The sequence below is a fragment of the Zonotrichia leucophrys genome, chromosome 3 (genome assembly GCF_028769735.1).
Source record: "Zonotrichia leucophrys gambelii isolate GWCS_2022_RI chromosome 3, RI_Zleu_2.0, whole genome shotgun sequence".
Taxonomy (NCBI): domain Eukaryota; kingdom Metazoa; phylum Chordata; class Aves; order Passeriformes; family Passerellidae; genus Zonotrichia; species Zonotrichia leucophrys.
This window is the reverse complement of record NC_088172.1, coordinates 93,580,717-93,603,453: the sequence shown is the minus strand read 5'-3', so window position 1 is coordinate 93,603,453 and position 22,737 is coordinate 93,580,717. Positions and strand designations below refer to the sequence as shown.

Genomic DNA, 22,737 nt, shown 5'->3' with positions numbered 1-22,737 from the left:
AAGGCATTTTTCAGAGGCAGGATGTATGGATGCTGAAGGTGCCTGGGGACTGTGTTTCCATACCTTAAATATGTAAGTGGCACCGCCCCCACCACCACCTCCTCCTGCCCATTCATTGACACTTCTGTTCACACGAATCTCTTCTTCAATCACGTTGTTCTCTCCAATGCAGACCTTCTGGATAACATCATTTGTCTGCAAACAGAAGACCAAGTCTGAATTCAGGTAAGAAACCTCCACTCCCTTGTACACACAGAGGCCTCATGAACACTTTCAAAGGATTCATGAACCCTTTGAGGCCCCAAAGGCCTCATGAACTCTTCATCATCCCACAGCAAGAAACTGTCCTCCAGTGAAACCACATGACCAGAACCAAATGAATGCTCCTCTAGAAGAATCTGGCTTTTCCCCTCAACCTTCACCAGAAGAATTTGTTGCCATTTAAATGGAATTGTTTTGAAGCAAGCTCAGTGCTGATACCTATTATCACGTAACACAACTCCATAAACTTTTAACATACAAAATGTAGCAGAATTTGCTGCAAATATTTCCCAGCACTAACCGTCTGTATTTCACAAGAGGAGGACAGGAGTAACTTGGCAAGGATGTGTTTGTCCTGTGTCACACAACAGCCAAATGACAGAGAACCCAAGTTTGTTTACCTCATTTCCAGTTGGTTGGGCCAAGCAGCCCCTGTGCATCTCTGATGATCTTAGCAGCAATTTTACTGCAACTACCAATGCCTACCAAAAGAGCAGCAACCCCACCTTTTACTGCAATGTTCCCCTGATGTTAATGAAAATACCTCACTAAAAAACCTCCACATTTTCTACTTAGCATTTTTCCCTTCCATCAATTTTCATTGAACGCAGTGAACTTTCTGTATTAGGCAAATCCCCAAATTCACTAACTGATTTCAATCACAATATTAAACCACCATTTATACCTACTTCAGGACTATAACCTAACTACTGTTTTGGTTTAAAATTGGAGCACTAAAGGACATGACTAGCAGGACCCTGCTGTGAGCATTTTCAAGTTTCAAACTTTGCTTCTAGCCTATTTTACTTTACAGGTTTTGTCTCAGTAACACTATCTTATATGTTATATTGCACATATAATGCACAATTAACTTACTAAACCAACAACACTTTTAGGGGAAAATGCACAAACATTTGTTATAGTAGGATTGACCTTCTGCTTCCTTCTACTTTCATGTGTGTGTTTTCTTTTGGAAGAAGAACCTGATAAAAGCATACTCAAATCACAAATTATTCTGCTGACCACACCATATATTCTAAGCTGTGCTAGAGAATGAGTGGCATTGCTTTTGTGTGCAGACTTGCCTAAAGAACTAAGAGTCCTCCTTTCCTTGTTTTTTCCCACTCCTTAATTGATTTGGAGTTGGGTGGGAATGATTAATAAAATGACAAAGTCAATGACCCAAAGGAACCACTAGATTACAAAAAAAATAATCCTTCATGGCAAAGACATAACTGATTACAATCCAATCTAGTAAAAGTCCCCTCTACAAGTCAATGCAATCTCTTTGCCTCAATGAAAGAATTACATTAGCACTCAATAAATTCTCACTAAGATTACAGTGGCCTGCAATTTAATGAGTCCATATATTACCCTCAGCTGGAATTTCCTAGTTAAAGAGGCTGGATGGACGTTTGAGTTAGGCCATTTCTCATTTCAAAAAGGCTTTATATTAATGGTTTGTTTGTAGAAATGTGTAATTCTAGTTTGAACATTATTTACTTCAGCAGCCAGCCTTGAGAACCCCTTTTACTTGTCTATATCCTTCAACCTTTCTCTGCTCTAACAAACTGCTAAGCTTTCATCTCTTGGATGCCAGCCATTATCAGCTGAGAAATGCACATCATTTAAATGTCCAGTTCAAACCTGCAGGTGAAATTTCATCAGAAAATGCACAGTTCGCTCCATGAGAATGTCCTATTCCCACATCCTCCTCCAAAGAATACTTAACAATTAATAAACTTCTGTGCATGCAAATAGTGCCCATCTTTCTATCAAGACATTTGCAGCAAGGGTTAGTTAGTAACATGAAAATCAGGACTGACCCAACCATGACTGATTTGTCTTTCCTATTCCCCTATGGAGGATAACCAAGTAGGCCCTGTGACATGGGTATCTCCAGAGGTGCAGAGCATATGAAAATGGCAGGGCTGGGCTCAATAGTGGAACAAGGGCAAAACCCTGCAAAATCAGCCTTGAAGACTGATCTCCAGAGGAATGGAAGGCAGGGTTGTCTTTTGTCTCCAAGCCCCTACACAGGTGCTCTGAGATACTCAGACCAGTCAGGAACCTGTTGTGTATTATCAATGGGGCCCAAATGCTGAAAAGAAGCAAGCACAGGGACATGGTGCTTCATGTTCTCATGCTCTCCCAGTAAATCTGTACCTATTTCTTGACTCCTATAGGCCCAAACCCCTTGAGGACAGTGTTTTTCTGTGTAAAAAGACAAAACTCCATGGATTGGTAGAAGGGATGAAGGCAAAACAGAAAGGCAATCACTTACACTAGGACAAGCATCTTCTCCTTGCTGTCCCACCAAGATATAGAGCGTATCATCCTTCTGGAGGTCAAAAATTCCCAGCACAGACACTCCGTGGGACCGCACCATGGTGTTCTTCCCTCCTTTCCCACCTGCAGCTCCATAGCCTGAGATGCTGCAGGAAAAAGAAAACAAGAGGCTGCCACCTGAGCTGTCCCAGGCAGGTGGAAGGAGGCATAAACCCCTTTGTGCACTGAGCATTTTGCACACCTGAGCATTTTGCATGGTGTCACAAAGCTGTGCTCTGAAGACCTGACATTCTAAATAAACCCAAACCCAAAGCCTGAAGACTGATTTTCTGCTCTGTTTGAATCTGTGAGCTTGGGTAGTTACAAAACAGATTCTTTCACATTGATTATTGGGCAAACACAGCTGAAAACAGAACGAGCAAGCCCATATAGTTTCCAGCTTTAATATATGAAACACATGTTGTTTCCCAGAAGGCACATCCTTGAGAAGTTTGCAGCAAGGAAGAGAAAGAACAGAAGCAGGAGAGCTGGTGAAACCAGGACATATGGCTAAAGAGAACATTAAGCATGAGATTGACAGAGGGAGATTTGAGAAAGCAGACAGCATAACTGGTCCTGGTAGTATGGACCAGATGGAAAACAGCTCTCCTATTCCCAGGACCAGAGGAATACAGAAAGAAAAGTAGATGGAGATGACACTACCTGCAGTAAACAAGGAAGGCAAAAGCCCCCTGGCCAAGCTCATGGTGATCAGGAACATCTCCCTGTCTCCAGCCAGGAGTGGGCAGGTTACACACAGGCTGCTGCAGCCTCAGTTAAGGCTCTGGGATTTTTATTTCAAACAGTCAAGATTCACAGGTGCTTTCTGTTGCTGCTGTACCCAAAGATGTGGCTGGAACACGGTATTTCTCATCTCCTCCCTCTCCCTTTCTAACAGTGGACATACTTAAAACAACTTTTAGCAAAGGATTTTAAAGCACTTTTAAAAAATCATGGTAAAACACACATTTCTGAAACAAAACACAGAGTTACTCAACTTTCTGAGCAGGTGAATAATGGTACAGCAACCCAATTTACATCTGAAATAAGCAGGCAATTCGCCACTGACATTAGTAGCATGCCATGTGCTTCTGTGAGAGCAAAATTCCACCTGGAGCACATAACCAGAGACTGCAGGACTCAAAAGTGGCTCTCAGCTTCCTACCAGGCACAGCATAGGTGCTCTGCTTCAACACCTCCTTTCCTCCAGCACCTGGCTGCTCTCTGCCCAGCACAGTCCTGCCTGCAAACAGGCAGTGTCTCATAAAGCATATTAGACCCTGGCAATGTGACATGATTATGTTCACGCCACTGCTGATAACCAAAGCAATCAGTCCTCAGTCAGGCTGTACCAGAGCCAGCAGAAAAAGTGATGGACACAGCACTGGGCCACCCTGAACAGATGCTGCATGAGTCTGAAAGCTGAGTTGATTTACTGCAGGATTTTGCAATGGCTAATGAGGTGCACTACCAGGCACAGCAAGCTGGCAGGGCTAATTGGCTGCCAGTAGGGGCCATACTTGTCCATGTAAGAACAGATTTTGCATACAAGCAGTGATATCAGAAAGCTCAGGAAACCCAGTCTGGCCTCACCCAAAGGCTGAAGACAAATAAAACCCAGTATGTTCAGGTGGAAGTCATTCCCTATTCAAAACAGGTGTCACTAATTAAACAATTATCTTGACTTCAAACCTTTGGAGGATCCCTTTCATTAGCAACACCTTTCTTTTACAGGAGGAAGGAAGCCATTTAACCACACTGGCCCTGAAGAAAGGTTCAGCCCATTCAGAGCAAGAACACAGAGTACCTCCCACTGTCTTCCTTCTTTTCTTTTACTATGACACTTGTGGGATCTGAAAAAGAAGCCCACACCTTCAGGAAGGGTCAGGATGTGCAGAGTGCAAACCAGGGCTGGAGAAAAACACATCCAGGTTATGGGAAACGCTGGAGCTAGTCTTGACAGTATGAGAAAATGCTGTGCCTAGCCTGGCTGACTCAGAATAACACCTTTTTGCTCACACTGGGCTGTGTTCTTGTGCCACCTTACAAAAGGAACCACAGAGAAGAGAAGACAGTGGAAGTGATCAGAAATGGGGCACTCAGCAAAATGGACCTAAACCTCTTCCTTTAAAAATGGAAAGAAGTAGGTTAAAGGATGGTAATGTGTAATTTGTTACAGTCCATTCTCTAATACTTGGTCATGAGACCAAGATGACCAGACCTTCTGAACGTTTAGAAGGAGATCTGAAACAAAAAATACTCTTTTATAATGTTTAGCTTCATTGTTACACAATATGAAGTCCCATGAGAGTGAACCAGAGCATATAAAAGCTCCAGTTTTCAAACGTGGGCACTACAGTGTGTGGCAGCCTACCCAGACCTTCACAGATGGGGTTTTCTGGGTGTGCTTGGTTTGTGCTTGCAGAGTTTTGTGCAAAATTGAGCTGCCTGTATTTTAATAATGCATATTCTGCCTCATGTTCACAAAATCAATATCCTTCCTGAGCAATTACCAGGAGTGTACATTACACTGTGTAAAACACACTGAGGTGGCAGAACACCAGCTTGCTCCAGAGCCCAGCAGCCACAGGAGGGTTCTCTCCCTGTGTCAGGTGTTTCAGCAGTGCCTATCAGGAAAACTTACAGCACCCACACTGCAGCAGCACTGCAGGGCAGAGCTAAACACAGGCAGTAAGTCCAGGCTCTGGGAAGCCCTGGAATTGATATTGCAACTTGACATTTTCCTAGGGCTATGCTATGCTGGCAGACTCTGCTGCCCCTTCAGCAGACCAGAATCAGGAAGATGTCAAGTTAATTTAAGCCCACAATTGCCTCCTGCTTTCCCCAGGCTGTGAATTTTCTACTTTAGCCTTAAGAAGTGCAGAAGAGAATGTCATCCCTTTATATATATATGTTATGCACGACATTATACATCTATTATCTATACAGAACTTAAAAGTCTGATAGGTCTTTTATAGGACTTAAATAGACAAGTCATGTCTGCAGGGCCCAGGGGTTGTATTGTGCAGCAAAAAATCAGCCTACAGTTGCACAGGAATTCTGGCTCTTCTTGGACTCTTATATTAAAGAAATGACAGTGCTGTAAGATTTTGGGCTGTTTTGCCTCTTCATTTTTGGGCTGTACTTTATAACCATATTTACTGGATGCTGGTTCTGAAAAATTCTATTCACCTCAGGCAGCTCCTTGTTGATAGCTGGGTAAAGTATCATTAATGCTTTTTGCATTACCATCAATCCTTGTAGCAATAGGCACTCAGGCAGAACTTGTGCCTAGCCCAGCCAGTTTCTCAAAACTGCTTTGCCCTAGACCTCTATTAGAGACTGACACCTGGCCTCAACATTAGCATTCTTTTTTCAATATAAAAGAAAAAAAAAAAAGAGATGAGATAAAAAAAATTGTAACTGAAATTTGTTCAAAGCCTTCAATGGAATGTTTTGCTTTGAAATCCAAGGCACCATCATTGGTTTCAATATGGAATGCTGCCTGAAAACCACCTCTAGACAGTCACTGGTTCAAACTGACAGTTCTGCTTACAAAATGATGCATGTAATGGTTTCATGTTACCATTCAGATACACTGAACTACACTTTGATTGAACTTCTTTCCCCAGCAAGAGCAAAAGGAAAAAATGATTGGTAAAAATCTGATAAAGTAGCATTGAACCGTATCTGATCACCTCTCTTTGAAAACAACTCCACAGGGGGATTTAAGTGTTAGAACCCTCAGTATCTCAGAGCCTACCATTTAGGTGGCTGCCTTCCAAAATCAATTCCACTGTGGTAAGCCAGGCTTACAAGCTCAACTTACTGTCTCTAGATTCAAAAAAGTGAAAATGCTGAGCAGAGGTTGATGCAAGCTGGCCCATAAGAAATGCTGACATATGATTGTGCCTTCCACACCAAGTGAAGGGTGGGAAAAACTCATTCTGAACCCAGGGCTCCATGAATGCCAAATGGGAAATGCATTCCTCTTGGGTCTGGGGAGGTGAAAATGCTTCATTTTCAGCTCCTGATAGAGCTCTCCCAACCTGTGACCATTCAGGCTAAAGATTTGCTTGCCTCAGAAAGTTTCTTCTCTTTCACCAAAATAGTCGCATCTTCCAGGGAGCAAATCTGAGATGGGGGAGACTGGAAACCACAGGCTCAGTGATAAGTAAAACCCCAGTAGATGTGGCCAAACTTCTGAATGTAATATTTCAAAAATGCCTGGCGTGCATCAGCAGCTTGGATGGTTCTGAACACAGATACAGCGTGATAATCAGAGAGTTCCCTTACCTGTACGTGTTGGTAGCTGGTACTCTCCAGATCTGAATGCCTTGGAGGATGCCTTCAGCTCCCACCACCACTCTGAGCTTGGAGTTCCTGTAGGCATCGTTGCACTGGCTCTGGGTGGGGCCGTAGGGTCCGCTGGCCCCGCAGGTTGTGAACAGCCACTGATCTGAAAGGAGGACACGAGCACAGCATGACCCCACTCCCAAGCACCAAGGAGCTGCTCTGCTTCTTGGACCAGGAGCAGAACCCGGCCCTGAGGTTTTAACCCAAACTAATATCCCCAGAATTATTTTAGAAGTCTCATAGTTCTGTGTGCCTCAGTATTTGACAGCTTTTCACTGAAATCTCTAGAAATCTATCACAACAATAAACATAGTTTTATTTTCCCTAAGGCTCAAAAAGGCAAAGAGCACAGAGCAGAGAAAAATCCAAGAGTCCTCCCAGTTTCAGGCTCTGCTGTCTGGGCTGTTAAGTGTTCATTCATAATCTCAAGGCTGGTGCATTCCAGCCCTTTCAGTTTCTAGAGACATATGGTTATTAAATTTATTTTAAATGGGAAAGTAACCGTTAATTAGATAAAAACCTGTAAACACAACACCATCACAGTGATTAAAACATAATAATAGATTAATTGAATTCTGAATAATTGTTTGCTCACAGGACACTCAAATTAAGCTTCAGAAAGCAAAACACCTGACTGGGGCCTGTAAAACAAGCATCTTGCTCTGCATTTTCTAGGCCAGATCTGTGGGCGTAAATCAATGCCTCCCTATTACAGCCATTTTCATCAATTGGAAGTACTGATCCTGTACAAATAGATTTCTAGAACTAGACTTTGTTAATTTGTGTTTCAAAAAAATCTAAATTTTAAAATTTGAATACATGACGGTGGCAATTATGTCCTTTTCCTTTAAGATTCATTTTAGAAGCATTGCAGTCTCAAGACCACAATGCTTTTGTAATACCCCACCTTGTCCTATTTTCCAGTATATAGAAATACATAATATATAATCAAAAATAAGATCTAGATGGTAAATAAGCAGACAAAGCATTTTTTGTGAACATGACATGATTTATCTAACATACTTATTAATTATCTAATATACACAATCTAATAAACTCCATTAGGTAGTTCTACTGCCATTAAATAGAAACGATTTGGAATTTGAAGGTTTTTCTATAAATGATGTTGGTCCAGTCAGCCTTCCAAGGCCTTCTCAAAGGGCACCATTTCTCCACCAGCTTCCACAAAGGCAATGCCACACACGCAGATTCCTTCAGTGGTGACACTAAATAGTTCAGACAGGGCATTAATTGGACTCAGTGACCAGGAGTTGGACTCAATGATCCTTGCAGATCCCTTCCAACTTTGGATGTTCTCTGATTAGCTTGACCTGCTTCTTGGAATTCAGAGCTATTGTCTAAGCTGCTGTGGTTTAGAAATGATGGTCTGCACGTGTCTGGATGGGCAAGGCCAAAGGTTCTACCACTGCTGTTACTGGAGAGGTTTACCCTCCAGAAATACAAGAAAACATATTGGCTTAGCCAGAAAAAAGGCCTGAATTACCTTTTCACAAACGAATCCTGAAGATTAGCTAAATTCCTTCTTACAAAAAAAAAAAGTTCAGTGAATGAAATGGGTCAAGGAATTTGACAGAACTTTAAGAAATACAGTGACTGGTATTTCTGAAAAATGTTGGTAATACAGTGTCGTGCAAAATTACCACTCTGTAAAAAAATGTCCCAATCTAAGTACTGCTGAGAGAATAATCCCATCTTTCTGAAAAATCTACACCACACTTTCTCAAAACTCCCCTCCAAGGGTCCTCTACAGATTTTGTCACTGTTACTTGTTTTATTTACATATTAATTTTACTTAGTTCTCCAATCCTTCTGCAGTGGGTGGCAGTATGAAATCTTAAAATTATTAGACAGCAAATGGAAGAATTTCCCTCTTTTCCTGTGCTTCTGATGTACCCCACAAAACAACAGGTAAGAGGGTAAAGGCGCCGAAGGAAGAAAGGTCTAGAAGTTACTAAAGCAAAATGCTTCAGTAGCTCTGAACAGTTTGGCACTAGAAGTTACTTGTGTTTATCCTTGCAAAACCCACCCCAAACCCAAAGGAAAATCTCACAGTAGCTGGAAGATGAGAGACTCATTCTGTCAGCTATCACAGTGATTTAACATTGCAATACCCCAGCGGGCTGAGCCACCTGCACTGAAACATATGTTTAGTAAAGCAGGCAGGTAAGTGGAACAATAAGAAGCCACTTGGATGTCTCCAGTGAAATATCAAACATGTTCCCAAAGGTAGATGTGGGTAACCTTCAAGGAGACAATAAGCTCAAAACATGAGAGAATCAAAATGGAAAACTGGAAGTGATAAAACCTAGGACAGACCACAGCATGTGCAGACTGCTGCTATGGTTAGGCTTTACATTTCTGATTTAGTCCCTTGAAATAATACATGTTCCTTAGGCATCTGCCTATCTGACCTTGGCAAACTTATCTCTAGATGATTCCCCATGTAATACACATCACAGCTGGACCTGAAACTGGCTGCTCTTGGCTCCCACTGGGTTCCAGGGACTGGGGATCAATGAACTACATCTTATTCCAAAATGCTTTGAAATGGCCCTCTGGTTCCTTAAACACCCTTGTTGAACAGAAGGAGAATGTCCTTCTGCTATGGACCTTACACCTTCAGACTCTGAACTGAAGCAACTAGAACAGCTTTTGCATTTTCTGCCTTTAGGGCAGACTAGAGGGGGCTCACTTCCAGTGCAGAGGCAGTATCAGAGTAAAGGCAAACATTGCTGGCAATTTGAGAGGAGTCAATCTACACTAAGACTTTAGAATCTGGTTTTTCAGAGCTTGAGAGGATGGGGAATGAAAAACCACAGTTTTGTTATGCCAGGGAGTACAATGGAACCTGGAGATGACTGAGCACAGGAGGTGGTATCTTGGATTTCTGAAGTGGCCCTGTTGTAATGGATAAAGCAGTGCATACAAGCAGTGCATACAAGATTGTCTGTAAAGCCTCCTAGGGTTCTGCAGGTGCTGCAGCCAGTGCTAGCAAGATTATTTATTTGCTTTATTCAGGTAGACAAGAGCAGGAAAAGATGTGTTTCAGAACTAGCAGAGCTGGGAAGTGATTTTTGCCCAAAACATTGCAGCAGGGAGTCTGGCCCAAGTGAAGTCAATGGAGAGACTGCCCCTGATTTAAACCAGCAGGGATTTTAGTAAAACCTACAGCCAGGTGTTGCATGATCTCCTCATTTGCCATTGCTGCACTGATGTGCAAACAGCCCAACTCCTGTTTATAAATACTGGAAGCCAGTCCAACATGGAACAGCTTTGTCACTGAATCCAGTGGGACATAATATGACACAGGAAGAAGTTGCCCCTCATTTCAAGATAATTAGGACAGATTAGTTACAATTCTGGATACACACTAAAACCCCCACACTTCCCCCCTCGTCACCATTTCACAAAGCCAACTCTCAGTGTGCAGATACAACAGCCCAAGAACTGAAACCTCTAAGCCAGCAGCAAAACAGAGCACTGCCTGCCTTAATAACCCACCACTGCTTTTTTAAAAGTAAGATTTCACTCCATGCAAAGTATTGATTTTCTCTTGATTCTAGAAATGACTGCAGCATGTCTTATGAGCTTGGAGAGAGCATTTCTACAGGTTGCTGCATGCCACAGCAGTTTACAGTAATTCAGTTTGAAGCATTATTTTGATCTCCAAAGACTAAAGCAGCAGCAGTGAATCGAAAATCCTTAAGTAGCTTGGTGAGGAGCATAGATTTTTTCCATCTGTGACTAGCTGTGGTCTGTTTCATAGTGCACAACACATCCCTCCTTCCTTCTGCAGTGTGTGGCAGGATAACACTGCCAGCACTGGGGGAAGAACAGCAGGACTTTCCAGGCTAAACCTCTCTCAAAAACCAGCAGATTGTGTAATTCTGCCCCAACTTCACACAAGTTGCACATACCCAGTGTTCAGAAACAGCTCAGAATTCCTATGGCAAGAAACAACAGGTAGTTTAATGTAGGGTCCCTGTATATTCTGCATTTGGTAGTTGCAAGATGCTACCCAGGTTTAAAAAATGGAAATACCTGTTTAAGGCGGGGGGGGAGAACCTGGAGATTCAGATTGGAGTACTACATTTCAGTGAATAATTTATACATCAGTTCAATTTGATAGAATCCTCCCCTTTAAAAGAAACATGGCAGAGGAAAGATTAAGTTTCTGGATGTTCACCCACTCACCTGCCCTCCTGCTCCCTGGCAAGCCCCCCAACAATTGGCAAGGTCCAATAAGCAACATTTTACAAAAAAATGTATTTTTTAGCTCTATTAAAACAATTGAAAAAAATTTCTTCCTTCATAACTTTTCTTTCCGTAATGAATTCACTGACTGATATATTTACACACACAGTTGCTCATCCTTTTGCACAGCAGAAATTCTAGTTTCACACAGTTTGTCTAGATATATGAAATGCACAGCAATCAAGGTGCTGGATTTCAGCCACAGCAAGAGGGGAGTAATGTCCTGCTCTTGGAAAACAAAATGAACAAAACCCCATAAGACTTAAAATGACTGATTTGTTAGAAGCTCTGATACTACTTGCAGCCCTAGGCAATGCTGCTGCAGGCACTGCTGCAAATAACAACCAGCAACACTGAAGAGAAAACCATGGAGCAAAGCCTGAGGCACATTTGTACTTCTAACATAGAAAGCAATTTCATTGGCACGTGTACAGCTCACAAACTCCATGCCCCAAAACAGACAGAGGCATTCTGGCTATACCTCAAGGATCTAAATGTATTAACTGGCATTTGTCAAATCAAGCTGGTTTGAACCTAGTTTAAACCCACAGCCAACCAAAACTTTAGTGATTTCAGCAAATTGCCAACCAAGCACCATGGTACTTGGCTTATTTTGGAACCTAGAGTAACATGCTAGTGAAATGCATCAGTGCTTTAAAACAATGTGCAGACAGTTTGTGGTACTTAAGGTGACAACCTCTATTCAGACCAAAAGGCTATTCCTACTTCCAACAGAGTAAAAATCCACATTAATAAGGGCTGTAAATTCTCATGTTTCAGAGGCATAAGAACCCCAGTGGCTGAACTTTTGGATGCTATTAATCCTTCCTCAAAGAGTCCATTTTACCTCTTTGTCTCAGGCAGATGCCATCAAGCCTGATGCCACGACCAAATGGAATGTTTGCTTCATCTATTTGTAAAAACTTCCACAAGCTTCCTTTGCCTGGCAATAATTGGCCAATATGGGAAATCAGAGGCTTACAGGAAACTGCCCACCATAATCTTCACTAACATTTGGCTGCCACTGGCCCCATGGGTTGTGTGGAGAGCTTTAGATTTTACTCAGTGCATGAGCAATCTCAGTTATGCATTACCAATAATTCCAGTGGTCCATGCTGGAAATCTGTAGGGAAAAATACACTACAAGCATACATAAGAAACATGCTCAGTGAGGTAAGGATTTCAATTTTGCTTTGGGTTCTGCCATTTAACAGTGTTCTGTGAGCAGTAATTGGAGATTATTACCTTTCCCAGGATTGAATTTGCCAGAGATTAATGGGGCAGGAGTTGAAAGATGATGGTAAATGGCAGAACTAGGTTGTGCTCGCAATCACAGTCCCATACCTGTTAAGTGTGTCTACAAAATGCTATTAAGGGGCTATAAAATGATCACAGAAATTAGTGAGTCTTGCCAGCAATACAAGAACCAGTTACTGAGGTATGGCTAGACTAAGAGAGGTCGGCTTTTCCATCCTTTCTGGAGTTACTATTTCTATCTTTATTTTCTGAATGAGGGCAGCAGTGGAAGAATTGGATAGGTCTTTCAGTTCAGAAAGAGCATCTGCAGTGATGGCAAACATGCCTGATTGATCCTGAGTATCATTTCAAAGAAATACTCAAAAGCTTGATTCATGCTTCAGATTTTTCTTAAGTGTTTATAAATAAGGAACACTCTCAGGGGCATTCTTGTAGGAAATTGTGGTCAGTGTAAGAGGGTAAGAGCAAGACTGGCTTTGGACAGCAATGGGAATACCTTGTTTTTTTGCCACCTTCTGAAATCAGGCACTAACAAAGCAGCATGAAGAAAACAAATTTCTTTTCCCTTTTATGATTCACAAAGAGTCTTCCATAAAGGGTGTTAAAGATACATGCTACCAACCTTTTTGGAATTTCATTTTGCTCATAATTACAAAGGATGGTAGAAATGCACGTTAGATAACAAAGACCAAGTTGGGTGGAGGTGGAAAAATTATTTAAAGCATTTTCTGAGATTTACAGCAGTTTCTGTACAATTTAAACTGCCATTCTTAAGAGTGAGCAGCTTTGAAGTGTAGGTCTGAAACCTGTGAATTGCCCTGTTTATTTCAAGTGCATGATTAACTCTGGAGAGCAATTATGCCAATTCAACTTTGCTAGGTTGTATCTGGTTGCATGCTGATTTTCAGTATTGCACCGTTGCTATTTTCAATCCTACAGAGAAAGCAAGTGTAAACACTGCAATAAAGAAATTCATACCTACAAATTGTGAGATCCCACTGTTGTGTCTGAACATTTCCACCACTGTTCAGAATGCTACTTTTGTTGGAGGGAGAGCACTGGGCTGTTATTTACTGTGTTAATTGATGCATAATACAAAAATACAATTCTGCAGATACCTTTATTGCATTATACCAACAGTTCAGTTAGTATAATTGCATACAAAGAGCAACCAAATGTAATTTTCTTTTACTTAATACTTGCTCCGCTGTCCCTTTCAGCTCCTTCATCTGATTAAGTAATGTGACTGAGAGTTCTTCCGAGAAACAGCCATGGAAGTGCTCAAAACAGGACTCTCCCTGATGGAAAACACAAAATCTGTGCAACCACTAAATGCTGTGGGGAAGAGACTGGAGGAAAACAGTATCCCAAGTTTGGGCAAGAAAATTATTTGATGGCAGTTTCCATGCATGAAATCAGGGCTGCACAATGGCTGGTGGATGTGCAGAGCAGCAGGGACAAAACAATGCAAGATTTGAGGGGAGCACAGGTTAATATTTTGCACATTTCACAACATGCCATTTTTGTACTGTGTGCCCTGACACAAATAAGTTGTCAGTGGGACAGAAGAGAAGCTGAAACATCAAAAGAGAGGCTATCCTCATGGTATTTAAAGCCCATTTAGAAGCACCAGAAATCTTTAATTAAAGCTTGATTGCTCTGTGTCTTGTTATCTCTTTTTGCCTACTGAGAATCCTATTTTGTCTCCTTCAGCTTCTGTGATAGTAATTTGTTTACCTCGAGTTCCTCATTATTGCTCACTGTATCTTTATGTGCCCGAATTTCCCATATTCTAACCTTGTGTATAAAAGGAAATTGCATTGGTTTGATATAAATTGACTTTTTAATTGGTAGTTGAATGATAGTATGGTTTGAGAAGCTTTCAGTTTTACTTAAACTAATACCTAACCAATTTAAAACCAAAGCCAAAGTAAGCCTGTGTTTACAGCAGAATAAACAACACTCAGCCTTTTGTACAGATTTAACCATCTCAATGAAAAATCCTGGTTCCATTAAAGCTGATTCAGTCTTCTGGCATATGCAGACCTTGTTACAACTGTTCTTCAGGCTGCTTCAGCAAGAAACTGGTATTCCAGCAAATAACACATCATTAGTTAACAGAAAAGGAAAGCATTTACACTGCCCTGTGAACATCTATCTAATGGCGACCTTGCACTGTGAGTAGCTGTGTGATTTGAAAACCACAGGAATTTTTCTGTGCTGGTCCTGGTCATCAAGGAACATGAGAGAGCAACAACACCACATTAGCTGTAGAGGTTTCAGGTCTTATTCTACCTGGTGTGTTCATGATCCCAGCTGTGACACACTGCAGAAGGTAACACATTTCTGGAGGCTTTAGGGTGTTTGACAGTGTGGCTATATGGTGTGTTTTGAGTCTCCAGTGTGCAGGACCTGGAGGCCCTGTGAGCCATGGCCAACAGTGGCAAGGCCGAAGAAGCAATTCTGAGGGTGCAGGGCCTGAGAACAGAGAGGACAGGGGCGAGCTGGTGGTGCCAGCCATCAATTCTGCTGGAAAAAAAAAGCACAGGCGAAAGCAGCAGGTGTGTATGTAAGAGGCTGTGCTCAGATACAAAGGAGCAAGGAAAACAAGCGAGCTTGTTTGGATTTAATGTTGTGTAAAAAAAGTGCTACCTGTCTTTCAGGCTGTAGCTCCTGCTGCAAAGGCTGAGCTGGCCTGGGGACTTAGGGAGGGCATTTTATTATCCTGTTGTCTCATCAGCTTTAGGAGCACAGTTCTTTGTTTTAGTAAGATTTCTTAAGAAGGCAATATTATAGTATGTGATCCATCACACAAGTCAAAGATCCTATTAACTGTAATTACTTTTAGCTGAGCTCACAGTGGTCAGTGCAGTCTTTGGGACTTCAGGGGGGTGCTGATGCTGTTGGTTCACTCACACAACAGTAAATATGTGCCCATCAAAGGAAAGGCCCTCTCAGAATCAGCCTGAGGTTTCTTAAATGCATTACGGGATGCAGAAAGAAACAAGATTAAAGCTGGGTAAAATACATAGCCCAGGGACCAAACAAGCATCTGCAGTGTTTCCTGACAGCAAGCAGGGGCTCAGCAACACAAAGGGAAAAGGGAATTTTGTGCTGCAGAGACCCTCAGAAATGCAATGACTTTCACTGCAAGAAGCTGCCACTCAGCTCCTCTGTTCCTGCCCTGTCTACTCTGAGGGCACAAGGGGAGAAAATTGCTGTAGGAGTAATTTCAAACCCCAAGGGCTAGAGACAATTTTAGACAGAATATGAACAAGACCAAGGATAAAGCCCAGAAAATAGGCAAGCTGTTTTAGATTGGAATTGCCTTGAATTTTCACCCCAAGGTCATCACAAATTATTTTAATTGCTCAAAGAACCTCAGTGACCTTCTCTTCTACCCTCATGCAATCTGATTCCCTTTATTTCTACCATCCAAGCCTTTCTTTAAATTGAATTCCTCAGATAGGACAGGGAGCAGAAGAGCTAAATGATGTCAGAGTCTAGTGACAAGTAGAAAATAACAAAATTCTCACAAAAATTTACAGCCACAGGATTTCTAGCCCACGCACACTTTACATTAACTTTGCATCTAAAATCTAATGTTTTTTTCTGTTGCTAAAACAGTAGGTACCCTGGAAGGAAATGTATACTTGCCTTAGGAAACTACATCACCACCCACAGAAAGTCAGCCAGAAATCCGTAATCTACCCCTGCCTACAGATGCTACCATGAGATCACTGACCCAAGGGCAACACTGAGAGCACTTAAAAGACAACTCCACTTACAGGCAGGAAACAGAGATACAGATATTGAAGGGAGAACTTCAAAGGATCTTCAAAGAGAACATATAAAGATACTTTTGTAAATTATACCTTTGTGACAGCCCAGGCTCACACACAGCCTCTGTAAGAGAGCTAAACACAACTTTATGGCTGAGGTGCAGCTTCACCCAGCCCAGCACCCTCTCCTGTGGGGGCTCACTGCCTCTGTCTCACTCCCTCAGGGCTCCTGGCAGTGCTTCTGCACTTTCCTTGCTGTGTGATGCTCAGCACATAAAACATCAGTAAACTCCATGTGATGGGAACTCAGCAGACCCTGCAGGCTGTCCCTCAGCCTCTGCTGCCAGGGCTGGCTTCACAAGAGAGCTCAGGCAGCACGGGGTGGGCTCATGGATGCAGCTTTTCAGGGAGGCTCTCAGGGCTCTGTGGGTTTTGGCCACACTGACCAGACTGCTGTCAGCATCAGAGCTAACACCATTAGTCCACACACCTCAACAGGACACTGCAGGGAGCAAAGTGAAATACAGCCTAGAAAAGAACAGATGCAAAGAACTCTTCTTAGACAGAAGAGTGGGAGAGAAGGAGGCAGCAGAACGAATCCTTAGGCCTAATGACAGGGCAAAGGAGGCATTTATCAACCCTGCTCTCTCACCTAAGAGGGGAGGTATTTCAAATTGGCAGGTAAGCAGCTGCCCTAAGTGAGGAGAAGCAGCTGCACACAGTGCTGGGGTTGCAGTTGTTACAAGCTCTTTCTTGTCTCTCCTGCAGCCACCCCTCACTTCCATGGCCAGCCCTGCTGCCCCAGGCAGGCTGGAGGCTGTGGCTGCTTGAACCAGTTAGGAAGAGAGGCTAGCCAGGAGGAGGGAAGGAAGCCAATTCAAATGGAAATGCACCTTTGAGGCCCAAAACTGATATTGTGACTGTGTGGGAAAGCCTGGGAGAGGAGAGAGGGAAACATCTGGGAGACAGCGATGGGAGGGTGAAGCACAGTTAGGTTGGAAAGGCTGATTAGGTGGGAAGGGCTAATTACAGTTAGGTTGGAAAGAGGAGCTGAAGGGTAAGGGAGAATTAAGTAACATGAACACACAAGACTGACATTTCCAACTAAGTCCAGTACTGTACTGTTTCAAATGGACAGTGAGTATTTACTGAAAGAGTGAGGCTTTGTTAGTTCAAACCAAGTTTGTATCAACCAGAGTTGGGTGTTCAGGTTAATAAATGCTCAACTCAGTCAATTTGGACACTTCACTTTGATTCTGCCCGTTTTTAGATGACCATGACACCAAACACACCTATCTTACAGTTTAAACCCATGTTTTACTTCAAGGGCCCCCATTTGGTCCTTTGACCAGCTGGCAGCCTGTTACAGGTAAAACCAAATTACAGTTAGCAGCTAAAGGTAATCTCTTTCTAGAGCATGTTTGTTTTATTTGTAAGGGACTTGGGAAAAGCTCTGATCAAAGGCTTTGGGGGAAAAAAAATTGCATTTAGCCACATCTAAACGGAATCTGTGCTAGTTGGAAATCTGTTCTGTCTGATGATGCTTCTCAGACAATTACCTGCTGGATCAGAAAAGGGGGCACTGCTGAGCTGGAGATTTCCCAGGAGCTTTTGTTCCCATCCAAACTTCTTCTGGCCACCTCTACTGGTGAGCAAATTGTTTGAGTCTGGAGTGGTACCTCGAGGTGTCTTCTCTCCACTGACTAGAAAACAAGAAATCACAGATTGGTTTATGGCTGAGGGGGACTGAGTCACTATGTTACCCAAAATTGAAGCTAAAATAAGGGCTGCAGACTTCTGTGCTGAGAATAAGAGCCTGCAGTCACAGGATTTAACATTATTAAAAGAAATGGGCACATTTACTTTTCACTGTTGTTACGGAACTGAGACAAAAAGAAAATAAACAGGAATGAGTGGTAGGCAAAACATTAAGTGAAAGAAGACACAAAGCAGAAATACAGAATACAATCTTAAGCAACTGTTATAAAATTTTTTTAGCCAGTAAAAGCAGGAGGAATTTTCTTTAGTTCTATCCTAATTTTAAGATCTCTTTGAATAATGTAACTTGAGGTGTATTGCACTTGTGCACAGAACCCAAGAGGTATTACAGCATAAATGGAGAGACTCATGCCCCAGGCAATGCAAATTAACATAACACAAAGCAGATGAAACGTTCTGACTACAGAAGTGGTTTAGAGGTTTTCAGTCCAAACAGGGCTACAGAGGTTGCAGCTCCAAGCGTAGGAGAAGAAAGGATGTGCTCAAGTTCTGTTGCTCAGCCCAAGGCAGAAGTTTAATTTGTTCAGAGCAGCAATTCTCCAGCCCTCATGTAAGCTGCTGGTCTGAGGTACAGAGTGACAGATCATTGAACACATTTACAAATTAAGCAATTCACTATGCATGAGATTATGAAAGATGAGTCAGACACAAATGTTTAATAAAAATCTACATGTGCCATCAGAGGTACAGACTGGGCATATTCTAGAGGCCAGTCAATCACAAAGCCAAGATCAGAATCCAAATTTTTCCCCAGAGCAGTAGAGTGTGAAGATCCCAGTTCCTGATTCAGACTTAAATGCATGTCAGTCTAAATAAAATAACCTTGTTCTAATTTAACTGGAGTATTGTGCCCAGTGTTATTGCAAAGTTAGTGTCAATCACAGGATGCCTGTCTTTTCCCAGCCAGTGTCCAGCTGTCACTCATTTTGATAACTGTCACACAGCAAACCAGGTCATGTGGAAATCTATAATCACACACTGCCTTCTGCCTCAGCCTGGCTGGACAGGTGATGGTTCTGCCTCAGCTGGAAGCTGATCTCCCTCACCCTGTGTCTCACTGCCCCCTCATGCCAAACTGGGAACTCTCTCCCTGCCCTGTTCCACCAGTAAGGTTGCACCTGAGCAGGGCCCTCTGCCTAAGCACAGTGATTTCTGACACAGGCCTTTGCCTTTCAAGAGTCTTTTGAAGATAATGACACCCAGCCCGTTCCCCACAGTTCCCAAATTTCAATTACATGGCAAATAAAAGACAAGTCGCTTGCAGATAAAAGGAAAACTTACTTGTTAAATAACAGTCCAGACTAAGGGAGACATTGTCAAAAGCAATAATGGCATCAGAGCCTTCTTCCCATGAAGCGGTGATCTGAAACCAAAACCTGCACAAATTGGAAAAAATGGGATTAAACTCTGCTAAAGAACAGGAAATTCAGAGCTCTTCACAATTAAAGCAGCTTTTGAATGGTGGAGAAAAACTTTTCATGTATAAAAATATTAAATTGATAGAGAAAGTATCCTCACTCCTAGCAAGGAAAGATGATCTGAGGAGGGGAGCTATTCAGTAATATAGGTGGAGAGAATAAGAAAATATTGCCCCTCTTCCCTCCAGACAAACAGCCTGAAGAAGCAGAAGTGTGTATGCATGTTGTCAGAAAACAAAGTCCCCTGGATTCTGGTACAAACAAAAGCTCAACCAACTAACCAGACCCCTGAGAGGTTTTAATCTCACAAGTGATTTACACCCTAAAGTGCTGAGAAAAATAAGTAGGCAGGGCTCCTGAAGTAATTTGGAGTTCCTAAAAGGAACTGGCAATCAAAGGCTGGACCAATTTTAGAAAGTATTTGGTGTTGATGTGCTCTGTAGGAAGCAAAGGGTGTCTAACAGCCCTGGCAGTCACAAAAGAGAGGAACTGACACTGGGTAGTCCACAGGAAGAGCAGAACTCATTATCTCCTTAGAGAAGCTGAGGAGGTTTGCCTTAAATCCCTGATTTAAGGAAAGCTGGCTTCTGCTGGGAAGTTGTGTCACTCTTACATTACCAGAAGAAAAATCACTGTAGATTCCCTCAGTGATATTACAAGTCAACAGGAAAAGCAAAAATTACCCACAACCAAATACTTCAAATCTGACAGTACACTGACCACACATTAATTGTGTGTACTCATGGATTTAGGTTTTCTCTTAGCTTAGCAAGTTCATGTTCTCTCCATGCATATCTGCCACATAAAATCATAATACTTTGCTTAGGAAAGAGAAAAATTTCTGAAAGCAGCCAACCATAGCTGAGCAGTCAGATACAATGCTCAGAGGTTGCATCAAGACTATAAAAACATGAAATGATCACATGATGCAGAACAAGCTGCAAGTGAATATGAAATATTATTTAAACCTCATTCTCTGTTGTATCTTGATGTTTTACACCAGCAGAAGTTAAACCATTCGTGGGTCTCTTTAATGTAGATCTATTGCTGCTGCTTCCTGCTCTATATTTTAGAGATAAATGTTCAGTCAGAATGTGAATTCTTGCAGGTGTTTCAGTTCAGACAAGAAAATGATGACAGAACAAGGTATTTTTGAGGAGCACCCCTATTTATTTCAAAAGGCTTTAGAAATCCTGTCGCTTCCTTGCAGCAAGGATCTAAACACTGGCACATTTTTTTTTTTCTCACAGACTCTAGTCGTTTCTGCATCTCACTGGGTCTAAAATATTTTCTCTCAGCTTTGTCAATGTTATTAGCATTTCTACATTAGTCTTGGTGATTCCTACTGTTTTAAAATATACCTCTCCTTTACCAGCAAGCCAACCTCAAAAGCAAATTCCAGTGAAGCTGTCCTGCATATTTACTATGGGACAGCATATTCCTGTGTTTTGAATGTGGATTTTGACTGAGACTCCTGTCAGCAAATGTAACCAACTTCCACATTTTTCTCCAACACAGGGCAGCTTTCCAGAGCAGAGGGGACAGTGAGGTTTGGCAAAAGCTAAACCAGACCCCAGGGATATTTGTGAGGATATTTTGAGGATATGTGGATTGGAATGTCATTCTCTTCTGCAACTGGTGCTCTTGTTAAGCTACAGCTGGGCACAGAGTCAGAAAAGCTGACAAAACCAAAGCAAAAAACTCAAACCAGAAAAAACTCCTGTCTGCCTCCAAAAGGTGCAAAGGGTTTAGAACAGACCACAGAAAATATTTCTATAGTTATGGTGTTCCTCCTTCTTTATTTCTGGTAAAGAAAAGCAACTATGTTCCAACACTGAAATTTCTCACTCCTTGGAGACATGCATTGCACATATGGAGAGACTTCACTAAAACTGACTTTTTGTGTTCTAAAGACATGAGCAGCTGCCATGAAAGAGCAGGTGTCTGACACAAATAGTAGTGGATATGGTGAAGGAAGAGTATCCCTAGCATCAAAGGCAACTCCAAATTGCAAGACACACTTTTCCTTGCTAAATGATCCATCTTTTTTAGCTCAAAAGGTGGCAGCTCCATCCATACAAGTCTGAATATCACAAAAGCATATTTTTAGCCTTCCAAAATCCATAAAAAGTGCAACTGCAGTCTGATGCTGCCAGCAGTCTCACAGTTCTTAGCTGGGATACCTGAAACCCCTTGTGGGTATGTCTAGGAGGAGAACAGAAGGGAACATAAAATCCTTGGATATTAAATTGGCTTCTGATGGAATTGGCTGCCCTCTCCCTGCCTCCCTCCCTCATTTGCTTTACAGCTGATATCCCACAACACTTCAAATGAAATTACAGGCTCTAGCATAAACATAAGCTGTTCACTTTGAGACATGCCATACAAGACTTAAACAAAAGCTATTGGACACACACAGCAGGCTCTGAATCTCCTTTTTCCTGCAACTCACAGTGCCAGCAGCAGAGATGATTGAAGTGTTTGTGAAACAGGTCCTAAAGCACCACAGGTCACATTCTGGTGTGCTATGGAGAATCAGCCCCTACCTCAGGCTGTAAAATACAGCAGAAGCTTCTCCTTCCTTGTTGAGTGCTGCTGAAATGCCCAGGAAGAGGAAGGGTGGAACCTGGCTCAGCTGCACATCTTTCAGACAGCTCTGAGTAAAAAATCAGTGCCCTGCACACAGTGACCATTGAGGAGACCAAGTCTGGTGCATTTGAGCCTCAGCCAATTTCCTCAGGGTGCACAGTAAATGTCACTTGCAGACATGGACACTGATGTGAATTTATGATTGTAAGGTGTTAAACTGAGACTGTAAAATTAAAATTACAAAGACAAACAAGCAATAGCTCTCTGTCAGCTTTTCCCTCCAGTACTGCAGACTTTAGCTCAGGGAGCATAAGAGACAGATACCTCTGCAAAGACTACAGTGCACCTTCTTTCTGCCTCCAGGCCATGGAGCACTTCTAAAAATATCTCTAGGCAATTTCCTAAGGTTCATGCCCCAAGGTGTTAGGCACTGATGCACTTTTCATGTCGTGCCTCTTCAGTCAATAAAGGGTTGTTCTTTTGAGGATTATCAAATGTTCAGTTTCTCAGACCTTGAAGGCATGACACAAACCAGTATTTCTGTTGTTGAAGGGAGTGCCATGTCACATGCCCATGTCAGAATGCAATAGGTTGCTTTTTACTTTTATTTACAGTTCATTCAAGTTAAGAATCAGCCTTGCTGATTTCACCTGCAGGAACACCAGGACCAGAACTCTTGAGAAATTTCCACA

General features: G+C 42.2%; 1 protein-coding gene across 1 annotated transcript in view; it reads right to left on the bottom strand.

The window, feature by feature from the left end:
- The window catches only part of ALK (ALK receptor tyrosine kinase), a 305,084-nt gene that overhangs the window by 29,647 nt on the left and 252,700 nt on the right, over positions 1 to 22,737 (bottom strand). The window contains exons 10-14 of the mRNA XM_064709335.1: positions 19,320 to 19,414; positions 17,819 to 17,962; positions 6,886 to 7,048; positions 2,546 to 2,696; positions 64 to 195 (exon numbers count right to left, since the gene is read on the bottom strand). Coding sequence (XP_064565405.1) covers positions 64 to 195; positions 2,546 to 2,696; positions 6,886 to 7,048; positions 17,819 to 17,962; positions 19,320 to 19,414 — 685 coding nt within the window. The remainder of the gene's footprint in view (positions 1 to 63; positions 196 to 2,545; positions 2,697 to 6,885; positions 7,049 to 17,818; positions 17,963 to 19,319; positions 19,415 to 22,737) is intronic.